The sequence below is a fragment of the Gobio gobio genome, assembly GCF_949357685.1.
Source record: "Gobio gobio genome assembly, chromosome: 6".
NCBI classification, from domain to species: domain Eukaryota; kingdom Metazoa; phylum Chordata; class Actinopteri; order Cypriniformes; family Gobionidae; genus Gobio; species Gobio gobio.
In genome coordinates this window covers 36,159,883-36,186,702 of record NC_137102.1, presented here as the reverse complement: position 1 = coordinate 36,186,702, position 26,820 = coordinate 36,159,883, and the positions used below count along the sequence as shown (strand labels likewise).

Genomic DNA, 26,820 nt, shown 5'->3' with positions numbered 1-26,820 from the left:
AAACGCAGTATCCGGACATTGGAACCAAACTTTTTTGAAAACTCCTGCCAGGGGTGAACATTTTTAGAAACGTCGGTTTCAGTGGTGTCGTATGGACAGCGAAACTGGAGATTTTGGCTTGTTGCGTCAAAACCGGAACCGGCAATAACCTTTTTTCCAGGCTTCTGATTGGCCAACATGGCTTTACGGTTAGGGTTATATTGCCACCTGTTGGTTTGGCATGCTTTTGACAGCGTTTCATAGCGTGTGTTGGGTTTTCACGCGGATGCAATTTTTTTTTAAACGGAGGAGGGAAAAACTCTTTATAAAAATACCCGTGTTTGTATGGAAAGGGCCTGAGAGAGCAAGTTTTAACTCACAGTTGGTTGAACCTCCTTGTTGAAACCAAGAGGGTAATCCAGCATCCGGAAAGCGTACCTTCCATAGGGGCAGCCATTTCTAACCAAACCATCACCTGCTGTTAGCATCCCATTGACTCCCATTCATGTTGGCGTCACTTTGACAGCGAATAACTTTACATCTGAGACGTTTAAAGACTCAATTTGTCCATTATTTATTTCTAAAGAAACAAGACAATGTATAAAAGGCTCCATTACCTTGTATCTTACACTATCGCCCAGTAGAAGCCGTTTTTGTTAAAAATAGGTTAACGATTGCGTCATAACCATTCGACTCCCTGTCGCATAGTAGAGAAATTACCGTATAGACAAGAGGAGAAGCTCGCAGGCAATCTTTTACTGTCTATGAGGCAATCGGGGGGACGTGGAGGCATAAAATCCGATAAAGTCAAGGGAGAGGCATGGGGAGAAGCCCATAGAGAGCCAAAAGCAACGGGACAAAATATTTCAACAACGTGATTCAGATTTCACTTTGCACAACTACTAGAAGACTGCCACTGTCAGACTGGTTGCTCACGTCACATCTACGTCGTCAAGCTCAGTCTTAGGCTGCGCAGTGCGCTCAGCCATCAGGAAGTGAGTGATTCTAATTGACTTCACTTTTCCCCGTCGAAGCCTATGGGGTCGCTGTGTCCATTTCTTTTACTGTCTATGGTTGAAACGGGCCCCTGGTCTGTGCACAAACGTGTTTTGGAGGAGGCGTGGCTTTGGACGGCAATTTGCAGGGAGGGTGGGTATGCTTTCAATGTTAGCAGGCTAAAGTTAGCATTACCCATATCACATATTGCACCTTTAAGGCTTGTCAGTAAACAGCCAAAGTTTTGATTGGCTAACTTCATTGCATAGGAAATAGTATTAACGCCACTTGCTAATGCATGTGAGTAAGTGTATAAAACCGTTATTTACAGACAAAGCATTATGAAAACAATGTGGTTTTTGATGCAGTGTCAGATCCAATACATTTCATCTTTCATATGAACTATCCATTACACTGTGCCTCATTTACAAAACAATCTGTCGTCAAATGCTCCGAACAAACTGTCTGTACGCGAAAACGCAAAGGAAACACTTTTCCGTGTTTAGTACATCTTTGTCGTGTAAACATACCCTAAGAGTGAATGTGTGCATACTTTAAAATAAAAATATTATTTGCAAATACTATAAATTGATTACTTCACGAATACAATAAGACTTTTCTTCACAAATACAATGAGAGCTTTATTTTTCTTTATTCCCTTAAATCGCTTTTAAATGGGTCCTATTATGCCCTTTTTTATGAAGTCTTGATTTTGTTTTTGCAGTGTACTAGAATATGTTTTCATTCTTGATTGTTTAAAAAACGCATTATTTTTCACATATTTTACATTATTAAAGCCCCTTTCTCCCTACTCTGGCTCGAACACTCCGATTTTGATGAAGCCCCTCCTTCCGAAATGTGAAATGTGCTGTGATTGGTTAGCTGGCCCAGTGTATTGTGATTGGCACCACTTACCGTGTGTTCAGGAAATGTCCCGCCCCCTCCACAACTGTGAGCTCTACTCAGATATAAATATTAAGGATGGCATCAATTTCAAACCAATTCAAGCCCGATTCAGACTTAAAGGGTAACTTCAGTGATTTAGCATTAAGCTTTGTATCAGTAGAAACCCCGTAGTACATTTGAATTATGGTACCTTCCCCCCTCATATCCCCCTGAGACGAGAGAACTATGCATTTTATTTCTGAAAAAAATCCTCCGATGATTTGGCCAGAGGCTAAAAACTACAGCCAGTAGAAGGAGCTGTTCCGCATGTTTTCAACTCGCCCACAGGGGAGGGATCTCACACACAGAATGTAAATGCGCTCGGCTTGGCCTTGGGCATTCATAACGGAGCGTTGCAGAGCAAAGTGAGTGTTTCAACTTTTCAATATGAAAGTTTAGCTTCCATATGCGATCAGAAAACGTGCCAGACTGGACACGCGCTGAGAATAACAGCCGCGCTTACCTCACCTCAGCTCTGCTCAGCTCTTACTTCCCTCTCGTGCTGAATGAAATCTGACTCCTGCTGTGTTTGTCCTTTGACTTTCGTTCGGCTCACTCACACTTTATTGAAAAGACACGTTCAGTTTTTAATTGTAGTGTTTATTCTTTAACTGAATTAAATTATTGTATTATTATGAAGATCAAAACGACGCTGGGGGCAGTGTAGGGAGTGGCCTCGTAGGGCAGCGAAGCAAGTGGGTTCTAGGGATCGACCGATATGGATTTTTTAGTGCCGATGCCGATACCGATTTTTTTTCATCAGCCTTAGCCGATGGCCGATACGGGCTGCCGATTTTCTTGAGCCGATATTTGGAGCCGATACTGCTTTTGCTCCCTCAATTTACATCATAAAAATGACACAATAATCATGATGATAATTTAAAAATTAAAAAAGGAACATTTATTGAACTAAAAAAAAACAATATTTAACAAATAGTAAAAACAGGTGAGGTAGAACAAGAAAAAAAGATTTCAGTGGTGAAACTAAATTCTGAAAATAAATATTTAAGCATAAATAAAATAATTACACTATTGCACACAGTATCAACAAGCAAGCATAATAATAAAGTGCACACTGACTGTGCTATACTTAAAACTTTTATCTTAAAACTATTTACAACCTAGTAATTTTATGCTTAGGTGCACTTAACTTAATCTCTTGAAAAAAATATCGGCGAACACAGCAGCCTTGTATCAGCCGATGCCGATACATGTACAAATCGCAAATATCGGCCCGATATATCGGCCGGCCGATATATCGGTCTAACACTAGTGGGTTCTGGGAGTTGTTGTCTTTCATCAACATGAGACAAAAATACATTTTCTGTATTTTCTCAGTCTAGAAGAAATAATTTCACATTTCCACTTCATAAATGACACAGTTTAAATACACATTCATCTTCCCAGCTCTGAAGTGCCCCTTTAAGAATGTTAACAAACAAGAGGACTTTGCAAGCACAGATTTCACAGGACGTTTCAGAGTTGTAAGTTTTTCTTATACATTATAGATACGATGTTATCCACCATTTAATTTTGATATTTGTTGGTATAACTAACTATATAATGGTATAACTAAGGTAATACAAACAGTAATCGATCACAAAACCATGGTAATTTTCCTAAGGAGAGCTGAACCTTCTTACAAAAGTGTGAGCTTACAAACGCTACAGTAAACAAGCTGTTCTCCATAAAATGTGCAGCACACAGATAAACGTTTGGGTAGTAATGTTCAGGAACAGTGTTTAAAATAAGTTTTAACCTCTCTAAGTTTGTCAGTCTTAGGAAGGTCAAACAAATGAGTTCTGGAAATGTGGAAAAATCAGCATCTCTTTGACCTCGCACCTTTTTTGCATATTCTGTGGGCGTGGATTATTTAAATGTGAAACACTATGACTTCACAAGATCCGGAAAAAGCATGTTGTAGTCCAAATGAGCTGTTTGTTGTAGTTCTTGGAAAGTGGATTCTGTTCAATAAAATAACTCCCTTTGGAGTGGACTTTGAGCTTTGTATAATTTTTATGCTCAACAGCAAAATTTCACACTAACTAAAGTTGAAAAGGTGGAAAAGCATAATAGGACCTCTTTAACACTTTCATTAACTAATTCCTTTAAAGGCCCACTGAAGTGCCTTGAAACGCGCAGCATGATTCAATGTGTTGACGTAATTTCCCCTGAAACTAGATGTATCGAACAGCTCCCTTTTTTTAAAACAGCCAACAGAAACAGCGTTTCGTTTATATCACAGCTCTTCCAGAGCCGTTGAGCTGTGTAAAGCCGTAGTTTCCTCCTAATCTCTAACCGTTTCTCCTCCTAATCTCCTCGATACCACTTTAAAATAAATTATTCTGTGCAGAATTCAAACGTTGATTTAGTCATATTCCTGAATTAGCGAGCTCATAGATAACCGTGAATGTGAAGGGGGGGGGCATTGCAAAATTCTTGAAGCTAAGACGAAGCAAACAATATACAAAACTGGGATAATAAGAAAAATATCTTTATTTGACCTTAAAAAAAAACATCCAGATTTGAAATAAAATAGACAAAACAATAACAACAACAACAGAAAGACAATAAAAACTGTTAAAGCTGGAAACAAGAAAATTTTAAAAGTCTTTCTCTTCATGCCTTTCATTCACACATCTGACATCACAGTTTTGTGGGCAGTTACCTGCTCTCGTGCACACACACACACACACACACACACACACACACACACACACACACACACACACACACACACACACACACACACACAGGGGAGAAGCAGATTTTATGATAACATTTGCAACTTAGATCTTTACTCGTATGCAGATATCAATCTCACACACACACACACACACACACACACACACACACACACACACACACACACACACACACACACACACACACACACACACACACACACACACACACACACACACACACACACACACACACACACACACACACACACACACACACACACACACACACACACACCACAAACTGCTTCTTAGTATTTAGCATTATATAACTTCTTGTCAGATGCCATTCAGAGAAATAATTACTTTGATTACATTCAAGATATCTATACACCTATACAGTACATTTGGCTTTGCATTTAGACACCTACATGCATGCAATATAAATACTCACGTCGCCGAGTAAAAAACTATGAGAAAAATTGTGTTAGAAAAGCAGAGGAATACAGACTGGAAAAAAGAAAATATATGCAAATATACAGCAATTTATTAAAAAAATATTTGACCCACTAACAAAAAAATTATTACTATATTTTGTGAGAAAAATAGTATGTAGTTGTTACTTTTGGTTAGCTTCTTTCTGAAAATGTCCATATTAAACATTTAGAAGTACAGCGGGGTCCAAAAGTAAAACCTGCTTCTTTTCTAATTTAATACAGCATGTTTCACTACAAATGATATTATTAGCATGACAATTTGGGTGAAAAGTCAAACTTGTCTTAGCATTTGGTTGTTTCACTTTCATGACTGAGGACATGAACAAAACCTGATGAACATCTTCTGAACATAAGCAATCTTACCATCTGTATAACACTTATGTCACATATGTACTATTATCTAGTACCATATATGACCTGTCTTTGTTTGACATTTTTCAAAATCCCAAAACTGGGATTTTCAGTCTTTTGGACCCTCACAGTATATTGAGACATAATTCACCAGAAACTTTGATCACCATGAACGACTTCATAGAAAATTACTGTATGATCGTTGTGTCTGAAGAGATGTGCATTGTAGCTTTTGGGATGTGAAAGTGGGCACTTGGTCAGGCAATTGCAATACGATTTCAAGTCTTCATTACCATGTTAATGAACCTCCATTTGGTTTCATTAGTCTCCGCTGGCTCTGGAGACATGATCCATTTCAAGTGACGGTTAATCTTGCAAGTGTTGGATGCTCCTCTGATACTCTTCTATAGGTAAAGCACCTTGACTCTGAAGCTCGTATCCGCGCAAGTAGAGACCGTTGGACTGGCCTGCAAAATACAGGAGCTGCCTGGCAAACATGGGCTCCACCTGTGAAACAAGACAAGACATGGTCAACAGATCTCACTGGACACATCGGTTTGGACTACACCAGATGAAAAGAATAGCAGAGTCCACACCACAATCTAACCATAACGGCACAGAGAAACAATATCATTGGAAGAGCTTTCAGAATTTTTTTTTTTCTAGCTGATGAACAATAAAAACACTGACAGACAATCAGAATCCATCGTGCCTTAAAGAGCTTGAGCATTTAAAGGAGAAAACGACAAGACTGCAGCACACTTTGAATAAACGGAGCGTTATCGTTTGTTATTGTGGACACTAATATAGTTATCTTTATAGTTATGGCTTTTGGTGTGCAAGCAATCTCATTGGTTGCAGGATAAGCAGAGGCCAATCAGCTTGTGCCATGTGGTAATGATGTGATTGCTTGCAGATTTCATGTAAAGGACCGATCAGTCTGTGCCCTCCAATCTGTGCCCAATTAGCCCTCAACTAATTGTTTTGAGTAGGGTAAACTTAAATTAAAACGAATCAAATTACCTTTTATTAGTATTTATAACTTTATTTTTCTTTTGAGTTCACAAAACGGACAAGTAATTAGAATTGTTTAATTGTTTTGAGTTTTAAAATCTTGGTTTATTTTAATTTGGACAAACAAATTTAACTCAAACTCATTGCAAAAAAAATATATATTGTTGGTTTAACTTAAAACAAGTAAGTTACCTGGTTCCCTTAAAATTTTGAGTTCATTGTAATTGATTGGTTTAATAAGTAGAAACTCAAAATATGATGTTGTTTGAACCACATTGATTATTTAAGTTGATTTGACAAAAGATAAAAAGTTGTGATAACAAATCATGATTTTTTTTTTTTTACAGTGCTGGGATTCCTATGAGAAAGGGGATTTATATGAGGTTTATCTTAAATGTTCTATACTGCACTCATTCAGCAATCGCTATGCTAATGCTACCAAAGCATTGTGTTACCAATCAGCGAGGTAGAATAAACAATTTATTGAATTAGCTAGTTAAAGATAGCCAAGTTTCTACTACTAAAATTATTTAAATTGAGATTACATGATCATTTTAAGTTAAATGTATAAATTATCTAAGTCAAATATGTCACGCTAAGAGTAATTCAAATGTATGAATACAAAATAAAAGTGAAATGCCCAATCTGTTTACTTCAATTTTGAATTTCTCTGAATGTACCTGATTAACTTACATTTTTTGGAGTTTTTCCAACTTGGGTTTACAGTGCTAAACATAGTGATACGTATCTGAATACAAATGTATGAATACAAAATAAAAGTGAAATGCCCAATCTGTTTACTTCAATTTTGAATTTCTCTGAATGTACCTGATTAACTTACATTTTTTGGAGTTTTTCCAACTTGGGTTTACAGTGCTAAACATAGTGATACGTATCTGAATACAGTGTTTGTAGAAATATGCATCTACTGAGTTCACACTAATACATCTAAGCTGCAGACAGGCTAGGATTACTAAGGTGGTGGCTTTACCTGAGCTGTGATCATTTTGCTCTGTCGCTGAGGGTCCGGGAACTCGTCTCCAAAGCACAGCACCACCTGAGAACGCGGCATGGGGCGGCCGTGGTGAATGAAACCCTGCAATTCTGTATTGAGAAGAACAACAGATGATCATTAAGCAGATAATAACACAAAAATTGAAGAACATGAAGCCATTTTGGATCATTAAGATATTTATCTCATTTTGCAATTTTTTCATGACAAATAAGCACATTTCCCCCCAAAATTCTCATTACCGAAATGCTTGTTTTACCTATCGTAATTATTTTTTGATGGTAATTCTCATTATATTATATTACTATAATACACTGTAAAAAAATATTTGTATAAATTTGTATATAAAACATATTATTGGAGTACACTATACAAGAAAATCCTATTTCAGATTTCACAACTGAATCCTTGTAATTAAGTGTGAAATTTACTAGCAATTTCTGAGTGAAAATTGTCATCATTTTTTTTCACTGCACATTTTTGCATTTAAATCGGTATAAATAAAAGGAAGTACAACAACCATGATGTATAAATGCTTAATTTAAATAATTTTGCATTGTATTTATGCAGCAATAACAATTGTGAGGGGGTGGAATGTATCAAATATGATTTCGATAATAGTAGTGACAGATTGAATAGATTTTAAATAGATTCAAATGTAATTTAAGAAACAATTAAATTTAATATGCCTTACAAAATTAGTAAAAAAAAAAAAAAAAAAAGTGTTTAAAATTACTGATGGGTAGTTTTAATTCTTTACAGTCATTACTCTTCCCATCAAAGATAAGAAAAAAACTCCTGATGAGCAATAATGTGAACACAAGACCCCCTCTGAACATGATCACACAAACTGATGACTAGTAGAAAGCTAAGATGTAAATGATCTTTAGCAACTTTAGTCTGAATACATGTGTCTGATGGTTAGGAACACTCGCTGGAAAATCCCACAGCATCAAACACTGAGTGAAATGTGTGACATTAGAGACAGACCTAAACATGACATGTGGCACACCACACATAGGTTAATGAACATGGTTTCATGTACACGCCGTTTCACTGCCACAAGTTAAATGACAGGCTTTCCCCCTGATTCGACAAAAGATCTGAATATCGGCTAAAAGAGGGCCACTTGATCAAGCTAAAAACACATCAAAACACTTATTCAGTAGATCTACCGATAAGAAAACATATTTGAAGGGGGTGCCAATAAAGATCATTTATGTTACACTGCTTTCCATTTTCTCTAAAGTCTACACTCTTAAAAATAAAGGTTCTTTATTGATGGTTCCATGTAGAACCTTTCCAAAAATGGTTCTTCTATTGCCGTTGAGAGAGACGGCTCTCTATCAGGGAAGGATACGCAATGATCCAGAAGACCCAACCAGGGAGCGAATGTGGGCAGCCATGCCTTCGTTTTCAAAAGTCTCTGTTTTGGTCTGTCTACACTGAAACACAACCCCGGAGTTTTCAAAACTAAAGTGGGGTCTGCAGCGTTTCCAAAAGTCTCCAATTTCGAGGGTCAAAAACTTTGGAGTAGTGTGGGCGCCACGTGTAACCGTAACAAATGCTATGCGCTTTAAAACGAAAACGCACTAGTGTAAACAGGGCCTTTTAAAGGTGTCATGAACTGGCTTTTTAATTTTTTTTAACTGTTGTCTGAGGTCAACTTATGACGTTTGCGTGGTTTTTACATTCAAAAACATCATAATGAATAAGTAATAGGCTATTTTCTGCCATGGTTTTGAGGTTTTGATGGGCGTGCTGCACTGAAGACTTGGAAGTAAACACCCACGGCTAGGATTGGATAAGATTTGCATATTTAATGAGCTTCAGCTCCCTCAGTACATGTGGGGATTGTTTTGAAAGCGTCTGGGGAAACCAGCCTGTGACAGCGTGCTAAGGTATGTAATCAATAGATAACAAACGATCTGTAACAATGCAATACTAACACATATAAAAAAAACATGTTTTACTCACATAAGTGTGTTGCACCATTCCTGTCGGATCCAATATAGAAGGCACAGCATTGTGTTTTAATCTCAATATGTCTGCAAATCCAGTCTCAACCTCTATCTTGTTTACAATCGATTACGCGGAGAAATTAAGCTAACAAACGCAATGTCTTACACACATGAGCTGGAACCGGCATGTTTATTGCTCGCTAGCGACCTGTTTAGCTCAATGAGTCGGTGGGCGGGCTTGAGGCGGTGCTTCTGCGTCCTATTACATCAATGGTCGACCCCTGCCATAGAAGAACCATTTTCTGTTCCCCAAAGAACCTTTCAGTGAACAGTTCTTAAAATATTTTTTTCCCCTAGTGTGTCAACTTTTTAATAATCTGAAGAACCATTTTCACCATAAAAAAACTTGGGAATGTGGAACTTGTGGAATGGAAAGGTTCTGTGGATATTAAAGGTTCTTCATGGCACCATAAATGCCAATAAAGAACCGTTAGGAAACAATCATTCAATGATTGCACAATACTTACATATTTAATGGGTTATTTCAGTATTTTTTCTAGTGATCAAGTATTTTTACAAGCTGTTTAATTCATAAAGTTTAATTAAAATTAATAAATGAATTCAAACAAATTCCAGAAAATTATCCCATTATTGGGAACCCCTAAAAGGTTCTATGAAGCGCCTGAAACAACTCTTTAAGATTCTATATAGAACCTTTTCTTCAAAGAGTGTGAGAAGTGAATCTACATGGACTATTCAAAAAGACTGCTCAGTTTTTACATTGTGAACCATTCATACAGTAGTTATTCCTTAAATGGTTGCATTAACAGTTTACATAAGAAGTTATACGAACAAACTACTGAGAAATTCATTCTGCACATGTTTCTTAAATTAGATATGCGTGGAAGCATGTGCGCCACATTGCCAACCTAAATAATCACACTGTATTTATCTAACAGCCCATAATTGTGTTCAAAAGGTCTAATCACCTGCATCTTAATTAAAGGGACTTGGTTCTTGGACTATAGACAAAACACCACTGGCCTGAAATATACCATATATATATTACTTGTCTAGTAATGTTGCAGTGAAGACTGAAATCTCCTCTAACCTGAGAGGAACTGCTGCGTGTCCATCAGCTTGCAGGTCTGCTCTTTCTCCAGCTTGTTTGGCTTGTCTGAATACGGTGCCAGCGGACCTTCCCAATACACCCTGCCTTGGCACAGCCGCTTGGCGTACAGCCCGTCCGGTGCCAACCACAGCAGAACGCCACGCTCCAGAATGTTGGGCAGCTTCTCTGCCCCGCGCCGCTGGGACTGAGGGTATGGGAAGGGAAAGAGTACGGGCTCTGCTCCACCATAGAGCCTTTCCTCTGGGCAAGGAGAAGAAGGGGATGAAGGGGATCCCGGGGACGAAGAGGAGGAGATTCGACAGCCTTCATGGCTGTTGGTGGTCACTTCCTTAACAAGTGATTCACGATAGTACAGGGAGACGTGCAGGCGACAGTCTACAGAGGACAGAACATAGAGCGGTTTAGAGTTTAGTCATAGTGACTGGTTTTACATTTTTTAAGCAAAACTCGCTGCCACAATTTAGGCGGTTTCAAGGCGGTTGCTTATTGGCCCAATACAAAAGAGTCCACCAAATATAGACTTTCGAAATCCTCAAAAGTCTTTTATGATATAAATTGCATATAACCATATAACATCATATAATGCTCTGTGTGTGTGAGTCGTGTTCATTTACCTGAAATGGCCATGGCTTCAGCGGATCTCATATTGGGGTCCATTGCCACTGGATGGGTATCTGTAGGTGAGTAGGTGTAGAAGGAGCCAGATATCTGGTATCCTGGAAAGTGTACAAGAATTAAAATAGCTGATTTTACCACAGCTGACACAAACATTTTCTAAGTGCCATCAAAAATAATTATAGAATGTGATGACAAAGGTGCCTAAAAAGTTAATTATACACTCTAAAAAATGCTGGGTTGCTTCAACCAATGTTTGGGTCAAATATGGACAAACCCAACCCAAATTTGTCCATATTTGTTGGGTTTGTCCATATTTGACCTAAACATAGATAGAAATAACCCAGCATTCTTAATGTATAAAATAATAACCCAGCTAATAAATATAAGACTTTTTTTCCCTAAAGTTCCCATTAAGTAATGAACTCTGAACAGTTCATTTTTTTTAAATGTTTTGTTTATGCAAACATTAGGTCAGCATTCTATTTCATCATTCTGCAAACATTATGGAAACATTAGTGTTGAATGTTCTCTGAACAATCTGAAACATTTTAAAGAACGGTAGATGACAGCCCAACTAAAACGTTTAGGATAAAAACATTTATAAATAACGTTTTTGTGCAAAGATTTTGAGAAGATTATAAAAGATCAAATAACTCTAACCAAATGTTCTACTGGAAGATAATAGAGATAATCATAACTTTGAGAGAACCTTGCCAGAACATTAGCTAAAGTTCTGAGAACGTTTGGTTTTCCACTTTCTCTCATTGCAAGCCTTCCACAATCAGAGTCAGAGTGGAGATCAGACCCAGACCACGACTGGACCTGCTAAGACCCAGATAAAAACTAGACCAAGACCTAAACCAGAAACCCAGATCAAGACTTGTCAGTCCAAGAACCAGGCTTTCCATTTTAACACCCTTATTTCTGCTACCTTCATTTTAAAATCAGAGACTTTCATGACTATGCCGTTCTTGTAAATTCTGCAATAATTCTGAGGTAAACAATTATCCCTGAAATTAACAATGAAAAAATCCAAATCTGGACAAAGACTCTACATTTTGAGATTTGACTAAGGCACTGTTTGCGTCATCTTAGGAGTCCCCAAGACCAAGGCTGCATCTGAAATCACCCCCTTAACCTCAAATAGGTTATTATTTGAGGACAGCCATTTGTAGTGGTGTCCGAAACCATACTGGATGTTATGAGTGCATTCATTCAATCCCACATTGCACCGCAATAACGAGTGTACATGTTCACACAACGGCTGTCCGACTTCATGCACATGTTTTCATTCACTTCTTCAAGTGAACTATATTAGTGGACTAATGTAGGAAATAGTGAATGAGGGTTAATGGGCAATTTCGGATTCAGCACAAGACTCCAATAAAAAAGTTGCAGAGAGTCAAAAGTCCGTATTTATCTGCTCTAAGCGTTTATTATTTTCTTATTTCTGATAAAGGGGCTTTTTAGCAAAATGTCAGCTAAGCACAAAGTACGGTCTGTGATGCAAATTCATTGGTACACCTTGAGTTTGCCACTTTACAGAGTGAGAAGAGACATTAATAAACAACCTTTAACAGACAGAGTGTATCATAAATATGGATTTCCTCTTTCTATTTAAAGTTGTTCGCCTTTGATAAACGCTCTTCTCAATCATTAAGGGAACAAGCGAACAAGTGAGAGCACCTAGCACCAAGAATAGCATCTAGAAAGAAGACATCCCTTTGAATGAAAATCTATGTAATTTGTTGCAAGGGTGCTCTAAATGCTTGCTAGGGCATGGCTTGAGAGCTTCATGGAGATCCTGGGAGACTGATTGGTTGTCCGAGTAAAATGAGCCCACCCCCTTGTCTCTATTACAGTGTGTTGCAAAGATATCCATTTGGGCCTTTACATACATTTTCTGGAGAACTACACTGCCTCGAGTCAAAATATGCTAGCATGATTAGCATATTTTAATCAATTTTCTAACACAATTAGCCAGCTGCTAGCATGATGCTAACACATTTAACATGTTGCTAGTCACATAACATTAATAGTAAAATAAAAGGTTAATTATTTTGGGTTACATAACTCTTTCCTCACCAATGACGGAATGAGGTAGGGGGCACTATTACGCAACTTCTGAAAGATTACAGAATCTCCTTATCAAAACACAGGCGAAGAAGAAGCAGAACCAAGCGATAGCATAAGTAAAGAGTATGTAAAACGCGATCATCAACATTAAACAGCATATAAATCAAAGCTGCCTAATGTTACTGAATTAAATGTTGACCCAGGACAGGCTACAGGACTGTGAAGTTTAGGGGGTGTTGATGGACTCGATCTACTCCATATGTGTTTTGATCATCATTCTGAATCTGATCTGGTCTGAATCTGATCAAAATAATGATTTTCTCAGCTTTTTGCACAAAATGTTGCTTTTTTTTGCCAATGAGCAAATCGTCCCCTTGGAATTATAAGGTTCTATCTGCGTTATGAGCAGTTTTGAGATATTGAGCTTCAAAGTTTTTGCATTACATATAGGAAAATTTATATGGGGAACAAGTTTCTTTCAAACATGAAAATAACAGGGACCCTAAATGTATTCTAAATATACAATATCAAAATCCTCTCAAAATTGTAAATGGGGATTTTTGGAATGGGTCAAATGCAGATAGAACCTTCTAATTCTAAAAAAACACTTTTCGCTTAGAATTATAAGGTTCTATCTGCCAAAACATTATTTGAACATTAAATATAAAAATAATGTTGTAACAATGTCTCAACATGTGTTGGAAAGTAAAATGTTATCCTTTCTATGACATTTATTTAATATTTTTAGTACTTCCATGTATTTAGGACATTTCAAATTAAGCAAGGTAAGTCTAAATATTTTGTCCAGTGCAGATGTTAATTTTTAGTACCAATATGGTGGGTAATTAAAAAAATTAATTTTAAAAATTAATTAACAGAAATTGTTCATCTTTCTTTTGTTTAGACAGAAAGCAGCTACTGTAATACATCTGAGCAGGATTTTATTCCACCTAAAGTGGGCCAGGTAAAATGGCTTTCTCTCTAGACATCAGTATGGCTGAAATAACATGCTAACATTTATTGTTGTAATTAAGACCCCATCAATTAAACTGTTGACTATTTGACCTTTTATGGCTTAATATTGTAAAAAATTAAGACCTTTTTAAGACTTTTAAAACTGCAAGAAAACAGACATGCTTCAGCAAATTAATTCATAAAGTTTAATAATCATTGAAAAATGATTCACTGACTATATGATGCCTGGAATTCGGGCTGCTGTCCTTGACAAGATCGTCAATAAAATTGTCGATCTTGAGGTTTCTTAAAAACTTTGCATTGTGTGCCATAATTCTCACAGATATTGTGTGCCTGCGATCTTTCCTGTCGAGTAAAAAGCCGGCGACACGACCTATAAAGGTGATCCTGATTGGTCCTCTTCTGTGCATTCGAAGTGCTGATTGGCTCACGCAGATAGAACCTTATAGAGCCAAGTCAGAGTTCGACTTTGTAGATAGAACCTTTTTGTTTTTCAATAAAAAGTCCCAAAATGTACACAACTTTAAAAAATAACATCCCATAATGTAAATAAGTTGTCACAGAATAAGAATATGTGAATAACTCATTTTTGACAAAAACGTCAGATAGAACCTTATAATTCCAAGGGGACGAAATGGCATGTTGTCAACTCATTTTGTACTATTGGAGAAGCTGGGAGCCATTACCGTTGTCACAGGGCGATGCATGCCAGGGTAAGGAGCGCGTCGGTGGATACGGACACTGGCCGTACGGTAACTCGGCGTGAGGCGTCTGGCCATGAGGCTGGTCTGCACTATATTCTCTCCAGTCACGTCTCTCCTGGGGGAGCATATATCCCGGAATCTGCAGGGGACAATAGGGAGATTTCTAAAGTCTTATCACTTGACTTCCCTGAGCTTAACCAATAAGATCTACAGCTTGACTAGTCATGTTTCATATGGCTATGCTGGTTCATCACCAGCAATAACCAGTCAGGGCTGCATTTCCCAAAAGCTTTTGGAAAACGCAGCCCTGGACCAGCTGGTCTTTTCAATTGGAGGGTTGATTGCGCACTTTCACTTCACAGTTATTATAGTAAACCAAAACTGGAACCAAAACTAAAGCCATAAAATAAAAAAAAATAAAACTTTCACTGCTTGAAATACAAAACATTTTTTTTTTTCGTTTTTTTCTAATTAAAAAATATTTATAATTAAAAGCTCATTATAAATATTAATACAAACTATCAATGATACTAAAAATAACTGTTTCTCTTGGAAAGCGTCTGCTAGGAAAAAGGCAGTAAATGTAGTAGATGTAGATGCAATCAATGCTAATAGGACACTGAATATGACAGGAAATAGCTCTTCACATGAGACGCCATTCATGGATATTAATATTTTGAGGAAACTGTGACATCGTGGCATCTTACCTGAGGCTGTAGAGGTGGATAAGGAGAATGCATGGGATAACTAATAGGAGTCACATGTGCCGTGCTGTCCTCCATACTACTGGCCTTAGAGCCTAAAATGCAAAAAATAACAACTCTTCATGGCCTTCGCAGAGTATAACTGCACAGCAACGTTTATGAATGTCTAGCTGCAAAACCTGCACATTATTTTCTTTTTTGAATTTATCAATCTTGAATCAGAATAACTTCCTCTTCCTCTTGCAGCAACATCTCTTCTCTGATGACGAGGGCGGGGCAACCTGTCACTCACATGAGATCAGCCAATAGCAAACCACAACCATCCAATCAATTCCCCAAGGACAAAATCAAGCCCCGCCCTACATTTGTTCTTGTTCGAGAAGCCGTTTCACTCGGATATACATCACAATAGAGAAGAAAACACTTAAAAGGAACACTCCACTTGTTTTGAAAAAAGGCTCATTTTTCAACTCCCCTAGAGTTAAACAGTGGAGTTTTACCATTTTCGAATCCATTCAGCCGATCTCCGGATCTGGCGGTAGAACTTTTAGCATAGCTTAGAATAGATAATTGATTCTGATAAGACCGTTAGAATCTTGCTTAAAAATGACCAAAGACATGTACCATGGGTGCAGCAGGCGCAATGATATTATGCAGTGCCTGAAAATAGTATCCCCAGCACGTTCCCTGTGCAAGCAGGTTGACACGTTGGTTATGTTGACGGAAGTTAGCCTATTTTCAGGCGCTGCGTAATATCCTTGCGCCTGCTGCACCCATGGTATGACAGCAAAGTTTGAATTTGAACAATTTGATTTTTGTGGTTTTTATACAGGAGGGTATGAGATTGTGCAATTCATGTGAATTTGCCACCAATTCGCCAAGATGTAAAATAGTTACCAGTTACCACAAGTGCAGAATTTCTTCCTTTAAACAGAAGCTTGTCTGGACAGCCTTTAGTTTACGCCACAGTCATGATTTGCTACTTGACATTTTCATTCTTGAGTCCCAGATGAGGGATTCATATTTTTGGTCGGTCACTTACAGTTAAAATCTTGCCTCCACTTCACAGGTAGTTCACAAGCTCTAAAAAAATAGCAGCTACATTAAGGTGTGAATCTATTTTTTATGCCACCTTCTATGAAATTCTTGCTCTTGCACAAAATACTTGGACACTACCAGAGGTCTTCACGGTCCTGACCCAACATCTCAAAAGCACAAGCTCGTATTATGCAAGGTCTGAGGGGTGATTTTGTTGCTTAGTGCTGTGCACTTGGTAACCGAAGATCTCTATAAAAAGCTTGAGGGATTTTAGCACATGTAGTGGCTTCCTCTTAGCTTCCTGCTACACATATACTGAGGGCAAGTAGCAATATTAAATGTGAATGCATAGCATGCCTTCACCTTTGTGTGGCAAATTAGTTCTGCTCAAAAGTGTGCTTACTTTTCAGAAAGAGCTGGTAAGCTCCAATGCATCAAACAAGACCAAAAACTGCAAAATAAGTGACTTCCTATTACCAAAAAGTATATTTGTGCATTAGAAGGCAACCAATACGCTGCTAATAATAGACCTGTGATATATTTAAATATTGCTATTCTTGAAACAAGAGAAAACCAAGCAACCAAGAATGGGAATTACCTCTCTTTGCTCCTTCTGGTATTATCCTGTAGACCTTGTAAGGATCCGATATGTCCAACTGGCTTCGCTCCACCAGTTCATCAAAGTCATTGCTTTTGTTCAGGGCGCAGCGGAGTCTCGTCTTCCACGTTGGAGGGTCTGGTTTGTCCAAGCCTTCCCTGTATTTGCCTTTGAACAGAGCCCATGCCTACAACAACCATGAAGATGAGATGAGAACAAGCCATGCATGAAGGAGAAGAACTTTAATGCTCACATCTACCAATTATGAACAGATAGGAACTCTGTATATAATGTGTATAAGAGACAATGAATGTCAGAATGGAGTCATTATGATTCTCGTTAATGATAATAATATAATATGGTAATTAATCAAATGGTTTTGTCTGTTTATTGATTGATTGAACTGTCAATGCTGTTTTTTCTACAACAACAGAATTTGATATATAGAAAGAAAGAAAAAACAGTGCCAATCCAGCCATTCAATGGTCTTTTTCAGCTCAGCGCAACCCTAGCACATCTTCCCTGACTGAAAATAATTCATCCTACAGAATATGGGGATACACTTCATTTTAAGGATACATAGTTACATTGTACTTACTCAAAAAAGTACTGAGTAATATTAATTAACCATGTACTTACTATAAAGTTACGGTTAGGGTTTGGTTTAGTTACTTGTAATTACGCATCATTTACTGGTATTACTATGTACATGTAGTAACCACATCACTTAAAATAAAGTGTTAGTCAATATGATTTCAAACGTTTTCACAGCCTAAAATTCAATTCTGTTCAATGCTGGCTATAAAGTCCATCTCAAATTTCTCTTCATGGGACAATAAAGTATATTTCATAAAATGAAACTTGTCAAAAATGTGCCTTAATGTATTTTTACTATTATAATAATGCCTATACATTATACAGTCGCCCCAAAACGGGATGTGGACACTGAAGCCACTTAGACATCAGATAACAAAATATCAAACCACGTGGCTGCAAACAAATGCGTTTTTCTCGGAAAAAAAAAAAAAACTGCACTTTTCTTCATAATTTTTTCCCATAATTTTATTTTTTATTTTTTTGTGGATTTATAAGGTCAGTTCTCTTCATGTTCACACTGGTGTCCCATCACATGAACTAATGTTTTGCAACCACTTCTCCTCTTTTTTTTAACACTAGATCTATTGTTTTGTGTCATTTCAAAGCTAAACAACTTCTGTCGGTCAAATGTCTTGCTTGAAAAAAAATAATAATAAAACACTTGGTTTGATAATACGACGTTTACACATTTTCTCATTCTTTTGTGATGGGGGGCAACTATACAATTTTTAATAAGGTGTAAAACTGAATAAAGTACATCCTCTATCATGTCATCGCGGTCCACCCTCCTCCTCCTCCTCCTCCTCCTCACAATCAATCACCTTGAAGAGCGCCGCGTCCTCGTCGCGGTTGTAGTCCTGTTTCCCCGCGTGCTTCCAGGGAATCCTGAAAATGGTTTTCTCGTCATTTTCCCAAACCAAGCCGGGATACTCCCCGCTGTCAATCTGATCGATGAGCCACTGTCTAAGTTTGCCATTCCCACAACTGACTGACATGCTGCAGTCCCCATCTAAGTTCATGTCTGTCGGGGAGGCACGCGAGAGCAGGTGCACATGCAGTGAGCAGAAGAGTGTTTCAAATGAGTTCATGCATGCATATTGATTCCTCAATAACAAACAAAATATAACCAACACTCTAGTAGGCTACAAAGAGCATCTAGGAGTATAAAAAGAATGAAGCTTCAACTTTGAAAGTTTACATGCAAGTCAATAAGCTAATTATACATGCATGCATGCATATATATATATATATATATATATATATATATATATATATATATATATATATATATATATATGCGCTGTGTGTGAAAATAATAGCTTATGAAGCATAAGCATTGTGAATACACAGGCTACACAGCATTTGCATGTTTATTTTCTTTTAAATAAAGGCACATTGAGCTCATTAAGGCTGGTTGTCGGATGATGTCTTACCTTAGTGAATGCAGACAGCTTGACTTTCACAGCCGACACTTCTCAAGTCATATCAGAGGAAGGTGCTTCTATTCTTAAATAATATAAGTGTGCTAGGTGGAGAGATGGGTGGAGCGTTACGTGGAAGCGCCTTTCTCCCTCCAGCAGCATTAAGAGCCGAAGACTTCAGAGAAACACGACAGAACCGCAAGAATAAACATCCAGCATACGGGAAATCCCTCCGAGACACACATACACACACGATGGAACAAAAATCTGTCGATAAAATATGCCAGAAAATCTCCCAGCACTCGTCATCAGAGTTATCCTGGTGTTTGATGTTTGTTTATGTAGGTTTGCTTTGAGGAAATTCACAGCCGTCGCTGTCACGGAACAAGACTTATTTATCTGAGAGTGAGAGTGTCCCGTCAAAAGAGGCTTGTGTCAAAGCAGTTGTGTCTTTCTGTAAGTGTTTTGAAATGTCGCAGAGTCGTACACTGCTCTGGGTCAGTTTAAGCCCCCCAAATAATAGAAGCCAATCGTATAATAAAATATGAAACTCGTCAAGCGTTTCATATCAAGTAATTTCCAATCTGCTTTCAACGTGTTCCGAGTGTTGAAAATGCTGCCATCTGCTGTCTGCCCGCGAAATAATAGCCTCGGTGGATTTACTTTTAAACAGTAACATATTTAGACATAAGTTTAGCACGTGCACTGCAGGATGATGATGCATCAGCCAATGTGTTACTATAGGAAATAAATAGAAACATTTGCTCATTTAGTTGTTATAGCACAACATGTCAAATATTTAACGAGGTCCCTACTGGATAAATTTTTGTTTATGAATTTTTATATAATCATATATACAATATGCATAAACTCTTAAGAAAAATGGTTCTAAACAATACTAAATTAGGGTTCTTGGATTGTAACAATAGCAGAACCCTTTTTGGTGCTAAATAGACCCTTTTTATAATGTTCCATACAGAACCATGCTTTAAAAAGGTGTTACATAGCACCGTAATGGTGTTATAAATAACCTTTTTAATAATAGTTTATTTTCATTCATATTTTAACATCTTCATATTATTATTATTATTTATAAAAATTATATATTATTTATTCATATCTTTAGTGTTTTTAGACTATCTGCCTGGTCTTGTTGCCTCTATTTGGGTTTTACAAAATAAAATAAAATAAAAACAGCATGTTGTTTCAATTAGGTACTTTAATTTTTTTATTGACATGGTAAATTGTAGCAAAAAAATGACATTGCTCTAACAACAGCTGTTAGCTGAATACATTAATAAATAACAATTGACATAAAAAATGATATAGATGAAGACCAAGTTCCAGTGAAATATCTTCACAATCCTCCATGATGTCTTTACGTCCTTCATTAGGCTATGTGTGTATTCTGAGTGGCAGTTTCTCTCTGCAGATGATGCACTCTAAAAAATGCTGGGTTAAAAACAACCCAAGTTGGGTTGAAAATGGACTAACCCAGTGAATGGGTCGTTTTAACCCAGCGGTTGGGTTAAATGTTTGCTTAAAACAACCCATTTGCTGGGTTAAAACAACTCAATTGCTGGGTTAGTCCATTTTCAACCCAACTTGGGTAGTTTTTGACCCAGTATTTTTTAGAGTGTGAGGTTATGGTACATGACAGCATCTTAAATACACAATTCAGTTTAGTCTCTTCCACTTGATTTTGTGAAAACAGTTATGTTTGTGAAGGCCAGAATTTGCACAAAATGAACAGTATGTGAGCCCTTTAACTTGTTAAAGGAAAAAAGTGATGTATAGCTTTAATGTTTTTTGTTACTGGGTATGTTTAGGCATATAAAGTAATAATAAAAAAAATGCAATATCTCTGTTAGGCTACTTACTAAGTTGAGAAGAGAAGATGAGTATCCTTAACTGAACAGAGCTGCTCACACTTACATGTTCTGTTAAACTAAAAAGAGAAAAAGACATGATTGGTAGGAAACTTTTAAAGTTTTTAAAGTTAAAATGTATAGACATTTTAAGAAAGAAATCAGTTACCTGTTGAGAGTGTGCTGACAGTCTGTTTAGTTGCTGAGCTTCAGAAAATCAGTAACGAGGTGTCTTTGACAGTTACAGATTTGAAAAACAAAAAGGCGGGAACAAAGAACCCTAAACTCTCACACAAAAAAACATTTCAGCATTTAAAGGGTTCTTCAAGATAATACGGTTCTAAATAGAACTGTTACCACGTGTTTGTTTGTTCAGCACATCCCACAGATGCTCGATTGGATTGAGATCTGGGAAATTTGGAAGCTAAGTCAACACCTCAAACTCGCTGTTGTGCTTCTCAAACCATTCCTGAACCTTTTTTGCTTTGTGGCAGGGCGCATTGTCCTGTTGAAAGAGGCCACAGCCACCAGGGAATACTGTTTGGGTGTACATGGTCTGCAACAACAGTGCTTAGGTGGTATGTGTCAATATTAACATCCACATGGATGGCAGGGCCCAAGGTTTCCCAACAGAACATTGCCCAAAGCATCACACTGCCTCTGGTCAAAAATTCCCACAAACACACTCCTAAACCCTTTGGAAAGCCTTCCCAGAAGAGTTGAAGCTATTATAGTTGTAATGGGTGGGCAGCAACTCCATGTTAAATCCTACGGATTAAGAATTGGATGCCATTAAAGTTCATGGACAAATAAAGGCAGGCGTCCCAAAACTTTTGGCAATATAGTGTATATATATATATATATATATATATATATATATATATATATATATATATATATATATATATATATATATATATATATATATATATATATATATATATCACTGATTCTTGAGATAGGGGACAAAACACACAAAAGCCCTGTTTAAGTTAAGAAAATCATCAAAATAAAAATAATTAAAAAGTTACATCTAAAGGAAATCTGGATACTCATCTGGACATTCATTGCTTTATTTTTTAAATAATTTGTTAGTATTATTTTAAATACATGCTCTATGCTTGGAAAATACATGTAATTTAGCCTGTCCTCAGCATGAGGTCACAATGTAAAACTGCCAACAAAGTGTTTAAAAATGCAACAAATAAAAAAATATAAACATTTAAGGCAGAGATCTCAATATTTCAAACAATACAAAACGTAAGTGTTGAATTATATGTTATATATATATAAAAAAAATGCCTATCAAAGTTGTGTCCTCACTTTGCGTCAACTCCTTTATAATTATGAATAAATCAGGCAGTGTCATGGTCATCTTTAACTCTGAGGACCCGTTCCTATTTCTTGCTCATTGTGTAACCATAGTCCTGAAAGTTTTTATTTTTAATATATTTTATACAAACAACGTTGAAGCCTTTGCAGTCACAACTTTAAAATGTCAACTCTGTCATCCCGGTGTAATAGTGTAATTGATAAATCTTGGCATTTTTATATTTTTATTAAAGGAGCTACAACTGAGGAAAGAAACAAAATTGCTCCACTGTACAACATGGTTATGGTGGAAAAATATTTCGTTTCATCAACTCCATCAGGCTTTATGTCTGACGGAGTTAACAAGTGCTCACAAATTATTATTTCTTTTTGCATATGGGAAATTATTCTGTTTCACGATTTTATTTACATATACTGTATATTTGGCCTGATTTACATGCCTTAGCAAGTTACATCTAGACTGTCACCATGATATCAAAAATAATGAATTTTTTATGGTATATTGCCGTTCTTATTACTAATAATTAATTTGTCTAATCAATCTTTTTTTGTTTTACAACCTGTCACTAACATGAGATCACACCAAAAGCAAACCCTGATGTAATGGATTTCATAGAGAGCGAACATGCCAGTTTCCCACTGCTTAAGTCATGCAGGTCGGCACAAATACAATAAAGTACATTGATGCGGTTTAAAGGTGCAGTGTGTAGTATTTATGAGGATCTGTTATGTTTTTATTACCTTAGAATGAGCCATTTCTATCTACACACACCGCGCGGTCCCTTTACAGTGAAATCTGCATTTTTCGCCCTCATTTTTCTACAGTAGCCCTAAACAGACAAACTGCTCTACAGAGCCCTAGTCACTCTCTGCTCTTTCCGACGACGTAATTTTTGTCCTGTATCGGCCCCCGTAGCTTCTCTATGTGCTTCGAAAGGGAGGGGTGAGTGGTGGGTGATTCAATTTACAACCTCACCGCAAGATGCCGCTAAAATGTACACACTACACCTTTAAAAACCGGCTAAAGATCCTTTAGATTCACTTTGGGAAGATTTCTGTTGCGGCACATAATAATGCATTACACCGTCAGATGAAGGTTTCTGTTCATTTTGAAAAAAAAAAATTTATTCTTTTTTTAACAGTACGTGTTAATATATTTAAACATCAACCGAACTACATGATGCTATGTCTGATATATCTAAGAACACTGATTATATGTGACCCTGGACCACAAACCATCATCTGAAAGCTGAATAAATAAGCTTTTGTAAGTTTGTTAGGATAGGACAATATTTGGACGAGATAAAACTATTTGAAAATCTGGAATCTGAGAGTGCAAAAAAAATCTTTAAAGTTGTTCAAATGAAGTCCTTAGCATTGCATATTACAACTACTAATATTTTTTGTGACATATTTATGGTAGAAAATTTACAGAATATCTCCATGGAACATGATCTTTACTTAATATCCTAATGATTTTGGCATAATATAATTTTGACCCATTGCCACAAATATACAAGTGTGACTGGGTCACATATGTTTAATATTAAAAATGAGAGTAGACAATTAAGGAATTGGATTGTTCATAAAAAATGTAGAGAACGTACTTTTGTTCACTTAGCTCCTTTTCTTAGGATGGATCAAATTAAAATAGCATTCTTTTTAATGCGTCTGACAGAGTTGACACAAATTACGTTACAAAGTGAATAAATGTACATTTTCAGAAAAAAAACTGTTCCCTTACATGGTTCATTAGCTGAGACCTTTGTTCACAAATATATCTGTTTATAAGAATGTATTATTAATTATTTCACTCAATTAACCTATATGTTTTAATAAAAGCACATGTCTGAAATGTACATCTAATTCATGGAAATATTAAATAATAACCCGATGAATTACAATCATTATTACAATTATTGGCCTTATAAATAAAAACTAACTTTTACTCCACAAATCCAAAAACATTGACATGTCCACAAATCCCTCATCAACAAATAGACACAAAAAACTTGAATATTCACCATAATACAATGCCATAGATCAGCATTTTCCAGAAACACAAAATTAGATCAGTTAACCTCAAAACTGTTTTGACTGACTGAATTTCACAAATGCTGATATTCCGATGAAATGACACAATTAAAATAGCATAGCCATTCATCAAAAGTGCTGAGAGGAGATTAATGTCATCTGGTCAAGAGAAAAAATTAAGGGTTGGTCACCTTACCCCGTTACCACTAAAAAATACCCATATTTAACAACGTGTGCATTTATTCTTTTTCAAACGAAAGATTTCTACTCTTTCTTCATGTGACTTTGACATTAAAACAGCCCCTCGGTAAGCTTTGGTAATCCAGCTTCTCACATTCCCAGCAAGTGTAGAAGGAAAATACAAACGCGCAGTTAGAGACCAGAGTATAAATCAACTTTTATAATAACTGTGACTCTGAACAACAAAATGTGCTTTTAACATCGCATCAGTAGTAAACATTAAAACCTTGCATATTTACACAAAGAGTCCTTAGGTTAACAGTGCTATGCCATAACAAACACCATCAGCATGTAAGATGCCAACCCATGTTTCTAATCGGAGAGAATGGCATCCGGCATCATCAATGGCAATGGCATCGTCATTGGAGGAATGGCATCAGAAGTCCTGAAGATCGCTCTCTTCCGGATTTGAGGTGTCGTCTGTCATCTGTGCGAGCAGGTTGCGGATTTCCTCCTCATCATTCAAGGGGTTTTCCTTGTACTCCTCCTTCAGCCACTCTCTGAACTGAACATATATGAACAATTATAATAATTTCTGTCTGTCTAATTTATTAAAAAAAAAATTATATATATATATATATATATAGAGACTTGTTACAGCACTTGCATACTGTTGCCCTTGACTGTTCTAGTTGCTTCTTTTGCTCTCATTTGTAAGTCGCTTTGGATAAAAAGCGTCTGCTAAATGACTAAATGTAAATGTAATTATAATCCAGCGCTTCATTCAGGACACGCAAAGAAAGTTTAGTGAGTATGACTCTGAATCTGATTAATGCAACCATAGGCCAGCTGTATTGAGATTTCTAGAAATCAGTACTTGGTAATCTGAATCACGCATTTACATGAAATAAACATATTAACCCTATAAAGCTACTGTATCCTATTTAATATGCAAATTTCCCCTATAAAGCTACTGTATCCTATTTAATATGCAAATTTCTAAGGCCTCTAAATGATCAACATGATGAAAACAATCACATAATCGACAACAGTTCTGTTGTCTGATTGATAGTTTAGACTTTTTTAGTGAGTGAAAGGCCTCTCAGTAAAATTTTACAAATCGCACATCAGTTTTTACAAAGTTAACAATCATTTTTATCATTTTAGTAATATTTAAAGATGAACTTGCTGGACTGAAGCAACTTAGGTTTACTTGATTATCCATATATATATTTTAGAAAAAATCATGTTCAAATGTGAGAATCGAAAAGGATCATCAGGTTTTTGAGAAAGGTTTATTTGTTAAACTCTTTGATCATAAAACTAAGCATTTAAATATCATCTTACTAAGACATACTATTGGCAGATATAGAGTGATGATGACTGATTTATATGATTTTATGTAAGTAGTTGCAATACTGTCATAAAGATCTCAATGATTTACATTACAATCAGAATTTCATCTTACTTTTTCCCCATATAAATATCAGCATTTGCACAATTGAGCATTTTTTTCATATTTCATATTCTATATCATATATGAGCCATAAAAGCCTGATGTATTAAAGATTTTTTTTATTTGGCCTAAAAGTTTGATAAACTTCCATTAAAAAGAATAGATTTTCCTGACTACTATGTCATATGTCTTTACAGGGTTAATCACACTTGAACTAGTTAACCCTGGGTCAGAGTAAACCCTGGGTAAAGGGAATCCTGGGTTATCTTGTTTCACACCCGGGGTTAGCAATTAAGCCTGGGTATCCATGAGATGTTTCACACTGTACATTCCTAAAAACCCTGGGTAAAAATCTTACTGGACGGATGCCGCATGCGTTATGTTTACATGAAGGCTCAAGCATTGCCATCTTCATATAATATATGTGACCCTGGACCACAAAAACAGTCATAAGTCGCATGGGTATATTTGTGGCAAAAGCCAACAATTATCGATTTTTCTTTTATGCCAAAAATCATTAGGATATTAAGTAAAGATCATGTTCCGTGAAGATATTTTGTAAATGTTCTACCGTAAATATATAAAATGTATTATTAGTAGTAATATGCATTGCTAAGGATTTCATTTGGACAACTTTAAAGGCGATTT

General features: G+C 36.6%; 2 protein-coding genes across 3 annotated transcripts in view; both read right to left on the bottom strand.

Moving 5' to 3' along the window:
* Positions 1-4,399: 4,399 nt before the first annotated feature.
* irf4a (interferon regulatory factor 4a) lies at positions 4,400-19,405 on the bottom strand. 2 transcript variants are annotated; one of them, XM_079819312.1, is made up of 9 exons: positions 19,315-19,405; positions 18,703-18,902; positions 17,285-17,471; positions 15,652-15,743; positions 14,927-15,083; positions 11,186-11,287; positions 10,551-10,946; positions 7,458-7,570; positions 4,400-5,959 (listed from the first exon to the last, which is right to left on the bottom strand). In XM_079819312.1, exons 2-9 carry the CDS (start codon positions 18,898-18,900, stop codon positions 5,819-5,821), a joined length of 1,386 nt encoding a protein of 461 aa, XP_079675438.1. In that variant the 5' UTR covers positions 18,901-18,902; positions 19,315-19,405; the 3' UTR covers positions 4,400-5,818. The 2 variants fall into 2 exon arrangements, with proteins under 2 accessions (XP_079675438.1, XP_079675439.1); XM_079819313.1 differs by lacking the exons at positions 14,927-15,083; positions 15,652-15,743 and having other exon boundaries at positions 4,401-5,959; positions 19,315-19,349.
* Positions 19,406-22,227: 2,822 nt separating this feature from the next.
* The window catches only part of dusp22b (dual specificity phosphatase 22b), a 32,652-nt gene continuing 28,059 nt past the window's right edge, over positions 22,228-26,820 (bottom strand). The window contains exon 7 of the mRNA XM_079819908.1: positions 22,228-25,281. Coding sequence (XP_079676034.1) covers positions 25,153-25,281 — 129 coding nt within the window. The 3' untranslated portion in view covers positions 22,228-25,152. The remainder of the gene's footprint in view (positions 25,282-26,820) is intronic.

What these genes read in the sequence shown, in the direction of transcription:
- irf4a (XM_079819312.1), bottom strand. Translation starts at nt 18,900, where the DNA reads ATGAACTTAGATGGGGACTGCAGCATGTCAGTCAGTTGTGGGAATGGC. An exon ending in TGAAGCCATGGCCATTTCAG is followed by an intron (nt 10,947 to 11,185) that starts GTAAATGAACAC and finishes TGTCCTCTGTAG; the next exon opens with ACTGTCGCCTGCACGTCTCC. An exon ending in GCAAAATGATCACAGCTCAG is followed by an intron (nt 5,960 to 7,457) that starts GTAAAGCCACCA and finishes CTTGTTTCACAG; the next exon opens with GTGGAGCCCATGTTTGCCAG.